Genomic DNA, 5378 nt, shown 5'->3' with positions numbered 1-5378 from the left:
GGGCAATTTAAAAGCCTACTGGGAGCTGGGCTTGAGAAGGCTTTCCCTGGCCTGGTTCCCCTTGGTTGGCTTCCTCTTGCCACCCTGCCACTCAGCTGAGCAGTTGGGAGGGGTGTGGGGGTCAAGGGGAAACCAGCAGGTGCCACTCCGTATGCTTGGTTTTCTGTGCCTGGGAATTGAGCAGCGAGAGCAGCAAAGCAAAGCCCCTGCCTGCTTCTCACACCAGGAACTCTGCTCTTAGGGCCCGACAGTTGAGCAGAGGAAGAAGTGGTGGCTGGAGTGGCTCCTCTGGTCCTGGTCGATGGGAGGGGCAGAAGCAGCTTTTGCCAGGTGTCTTCTTAAAACCAGAGGGACCCTCAAGACACAGGAGCCTCTCCCTTGGCTTCACAGGAAGAGTGAAGTTGGGGAAAGTGTATAGATGTTCAGTTTCCCCAGAGAAACTTTCCAGGGCATGACTTAACCCTAGCTGTTCCAGGGTTTTATTTTCTGAGTGGCCATTTTGCTCGGGAGGAGGCCTTGATTTCTGTACACTTCTGGTTTCTCCTTGGCACAGAGCGAGTCTCCAAGTAGAAACTGAACTGCACACATTATTCAAGATGTGGACATACCATCGACTTGTGTAATGGCATGATGGTTTCCATTTTAATAGTATTCAGGTCATATTGTTTTGGAGTAAATATAATGAAAATGTATCTTGCTGTGGAAACTCCTCTGGATATCATGATCCTTTTCTTTCTGCAATTCCTAGATAGATGCAACCCAGGCCTAAATGGCTTAGTAATTTCAGTCAAGTGATTTGTAAACTTTTGATTAAAAAATGCTAAAATAATTTTTCATGAAAACCAAGGATTTTTGCAGGTGATTCCTTTTATTTGACCAATCTGGTGGTTGGGATAGACTTAGATGTGCATTTGGGGACCAGTTTGTCAGTATTTGACAGCAGTTTGACCAGTTTGTCAGCATTTGACAGCAGAAGAGTATTTGCTACTTGAAAGCTCATCTATGTCTAACCCAACCATGCAACTGGTCTAATAAAAGGTATCACCCACAAAAATCCTTTCCTCTCACAAGTTTCCTGGACCATCAGAGCAATATTACTCTAACACTACCAAACTCGTTTTATTTAATTTTAACCTACATAGGACTATGATATGGCCAAGACCATAGATTTCACTGCATGAAACATGGTTTAGAATAGAAATTTAAAAGAAAATTATGATTTAGACTGTGTGAAGTATAATTGAAATCCATCATGAAACCCTGTCTCCATTGGAATCAATGGCAAATGAGGCCTGGTAATTGGCTGAGTACTGGGTGACTGCTAGTTTATTTTTGGCTGATCTTTAAAGATGATTTGTACTATTTCTGTTAATTGAAAAAATATATTGAGAAGGTGTCCCCTGGCAGATGTTATACGTTAGATACTATTATCCTATTAATTGAGCCATAAATAGTAACCCTGTCACACATTCAAGGAAGCAGTGGCATAACAAAATGGACAACCAGCCACAGAAACATTCCACAGAAGATGTGTAATGTTTTTGTGGCTGATTTTCATTGGATAGCGACAAACTGGAGCTGGTTCCAGACTCCTGTGTGGTCCTGGCCCCAGGCCCATTTGGGTGCAGAGGGAGCCCAAGGTCATGATCCTGCATTGGCATTGACTCCCCCTGCATTGGCAAGTAGTAATGGTGTCATTGAGATCTTATCTCTGATCCCAAAATTGCGTGTCCTGCATTGCACATGTGGACTGGCATGAGGCACTATTGTTGTGAGTCAGGGATCAGATCCTATCATGCAATCGAATGCACATGTGCCACAGGCCTAAATATGTAAAATGTTATTTCATGGTTACTTAATTTGTGTTAAATCACTATTTACTAGATGAAATAATTTTCTCTTCAAGAACATTTTATGGATGTTGAGATTCTACATATCAGTTTCAGATTTTTTCAGTTTTCCTCTTTCTTGCAGGGGGACCATTCAAACCAGAACCCACTGACAAGCCTGGTAGGGATTTTCATTGTTTATTAAATGCTGTGCTTTATTAAGATATTTATTGGAGAATAAAATCTTCCTGATTACATACAGTATACATACATTATATACCTTGCAGCATATAAAACCATTGAAGATGCATGGATTATACATGAAGACAAGCAGTATTTTATAAGCAATGATTATAGCTCTATGGAAAAATCCCGGGAGTTTTGCAAGAAGAATTTTGCGGATCTTGCTGTCATTGAAAGTGAAAGTGAAAGGGAATTTCTATGGAAAAATGTAAGACTAAATGTTTGCTTCACAAATAAATAATGTGGCTTTTTTGACAATCTGCCCCTGAACCTGAAAAAAATTAATGGAATCCCCTTTTACTCTACTGTCAGAAATGGAACTGTAAACATTTTTGGATGAGGTGTGTCAGAATTTAGGAGTCAATTTAGGTAACTTCTTTAAAATGTACAATTATTTTGTAATCTTTTCACAGCTGAGAAACAAGTCAATCTAAACTTGTAACATATACATAAATCTCATTGACTTACATTATCCTCCCTCCCATTTTACCTAATTAAGGGAATCTGTTTATTTTGTTTAAGAGATCTTTGAATTAATATAAATAAAGTATTACATTAAAATGATATCTTCCTATTTTAGAGTGATCAGCATGAACCAAGGTGGTATTACATTGGTTTAACAGTGAGCCTTGATAAAAGGTTTAGGTAAGTTACTATAAACACCATGGTTTTTGACATATTGAAACAAATATTCTATTTAGCCAGGGTTAAGACTTTAAAACACTGCCATTACAAAAGGTTGATCGTAATGATAGTGGTTGTGAATTAATCTTAACAGAAGGTTAACTGTACGTGATCACATAACATAAATTTAATTCTTTTTCTTTAACTGTTGTAGAGATTCTTCTCCCTTGATGTCCTTTTCAGCAGATATTAGATCCTGAAACTCCAAGTTATTGGTGGTCTTCATTAAGTGGTGCTTCTTACCACATTTGTCCTTAGAACTCTCCTGATCATCTCCTTTCTAACTACACGCAGGAAAAAATCCTTTGGTATAGCTATCATCAGTTTTTCTGTGTAGAATACTGTCTCTCTAGTTTGCTTCATCCTGGCATTTCTTTGTGCTCTGTTGTACATTCTGAGCTGCTAAATAATATTCTTTGTTTAATATAACACTGTATTTATTCAAATCTAAGATAAGGTTGCCCCACCATTTAGCATGGGGGAAAAGTCCCTCATCTTCAGATGGCATATGAGGGCAGTTGGGAGGGGGGTGGCAGGTGGCTGCTGTGGCTTGTGTTTCAGTTCCTGTCTGTGGTTGGGGCTGTAGCAACAGCTGCTACCTGCCCCTCCAACCTGCACTGCCCCTGCACCTCCTCATGAAAACTTTCCCCCTCCCTTTCCCTCTATCCCCTCCTTACCATTGCTCCATGTTGGCCGGCTCCATCCATGCTGCAGCCTGGGGTACTAAGTAGCCTAAGCCCAGCCTATAGCAACAGTGCATAGTATGCAGAAGGGTGGTGTTGTGCTTAGTGCCCCAAGCTAGAACAGGCACAGAGTCTGTCAGCGTGGGACAAGGGTAAGGATGGAGAAGGGGAGCAGTGGCATGGGGGAGTGAAGAACAGAGGCTGGCGGGGTGGGCAGGCAGGAGGTAGAGATGGCAGGGAGGCAGGTACAAGCAGTGGGCAAACTACATGACCTTTCCACACCACCTGATGCCCCCACTGCCTGACTCCCTTCAGTGGTAGGAGGGATGAATAGAAGATGTCCCTACAATAATTTAATTTCATACATGGGAAATTATAATAAATTTGTAAATCTTGCATGTATAGAATCTAATTTTTTTGGGGGGGTCATTTTATATTCAGTATCATCTTAACTTTGAGTAAAGAGAGGACCCAGGCAACCATAGGTCAATTAGCTTAACTTTTATCCCATGGAAAATCCTGGATAAATTCATCAAGGAGTCTGTGTGTGATATGCTTGCAGAAGGTAGGATTCTGAATGACAGACAGCATGGCTTCATCATGGGCAGGTCTTGTCTTACCAGTCTCATCTCCTTCTACCACCAGGTAACTTGCCACCTGGATAAGAGAGAGGAGGTTGACATTGTGTACCTAGACTTCTAAAAGACCTTTGATATGGTATCCCATGATGTTCTCATGGGAAAATTGGAGGACTGTGGGCTTAACTGCTCGACAGTTAGGTGGGAAGGAAGCTGGTTGCAGGGTAGGACCCAGAGAGGTCTCATGAATGAATCTGTCATCCTGGTGAGAAGTGGCCAGTGGTGTCCCTCAGGGGTCAGTGCTTGGTCCAGTGCTTTTCAAAATCTTTCTCAATGATTTGGATGTGGGGGTGAAGAGCTCACTGACCAAGTTCATGGACAACACAAAGTTTTGGGGGAGTGTGGTCACTCTTGAAAATAGGCTGCAGATACAGATGGACCTAGACAGGCTGGCCAGTTGGGTGGATTGGAACCAGATGAAGTTCAACATTCAGAAGTGTGAAGTGCTCCATCTGGGGACAAACAATCCCCAACATACTTACAGGCTTGGTGGTGCCAAACTGACTAGCATCACAACTGAAAGGGACCTAGGGGTAATACTAGACCATAGTTTGAACATGAGCCATCAGTGCGATGCTGTGTCAGCAGGGTAAACAATATTCTGGCATGCATCAGCTGATGCATCTCATGTAAAACCAAGCAAGTAATTCTTCCACTGTATTCAGCGCTAGATAGAATGCAGATGGAGTACTGTCTCCAGTTCTGGGTGCCACACTTCAACAAAGACGTAAGATCAGAGACTTGCATGGCAAGTCACACGAGGTAAGGCTGAGGGATCTGGGACTCTTCAGCCTGAGAAGAGAAGGCTGAGAGGGGACTTGGTAGCAGGTTACCACTATATCTGGAATACATTAAGGGCTCAGTGAACAACTGTTCACCAGGGCACCCTTGGGAAAACCAGGAGTAATGTCCACAAACTCCTGGAAGACCATTTTAGGCTTACCACTAGGAAAAACTTCTTCACAGTCAGGGTGTCCAGACTACGGGATAAGATTCTTCCAGAGGTGGTGCAATCACCTACCCTGGAAATCTTCAAGAGGAGACTGCACAGTCACCTTGCTGGGGTCACCTGACCCCAGTTGACTTTCCTTCTTAGTGCAGGGAGGCTTGACCCAAAAATCTTGTGAGGCCCCATTCAGCCCCTTATAATCTATGACTTTATGAATTACAGATTTTTTTTTCTATTTTCAGATTTGCATTGACACTTCCTTTCTTCCTGTAAAGGACTGCAACCAGCATCTTTGGTGCCTTTGAGGGCTCCATTTTCTCTTATGCCACTATATAAAGCTTTTCCCTATACC

At 42.4% G+C, this 5378-nt stretch overlaps 1 protein-coding gene across 1 annotated transcript in view; it reads left to right on the top strand.

Moving 5' to 3' along the window:
* Window positions 1-5378, top strand: part of LOC109291105 (macrophage mannose receptor 1-like) — a 151818-nt gene that overhangs the window by 49044 nt on the left and 97396 nt on the right. Inside the window, exons 15-17 of the mRNA XM_019507966.1 lie at window positions 1978-2010; window positions 2117-2280; window positions 2653-2717. Of these exons, the coding sequence (XP_019363511.1) occupies window positions 1978-2010; window positions 2117-2280; window positions 2653-2717 (262 nt within the window). The remainder of the gene's footprint in view (window positions 1-1977; window positions 2011-2116; window positions 2281-2652; window positions 2718-5378) is intronic.

This window comes from Gavialis gangeticus, unplaced genomic scaffold, assembly GCF_001723915.1.
Source record: "Gavialis gangeticus isolate Ggan-Ray unplaced genomic scaffold, GavGan_comp1, whole genome shotgun sequence".
NCBI lineage: Eukaryota > Metazoa > Chordata > Crocodylia > Gavialidae > Gavialis > Gavialis gangeticus.
This window is presented reverse-complemented; position numbering and strand designations above follow the sequence as displayed.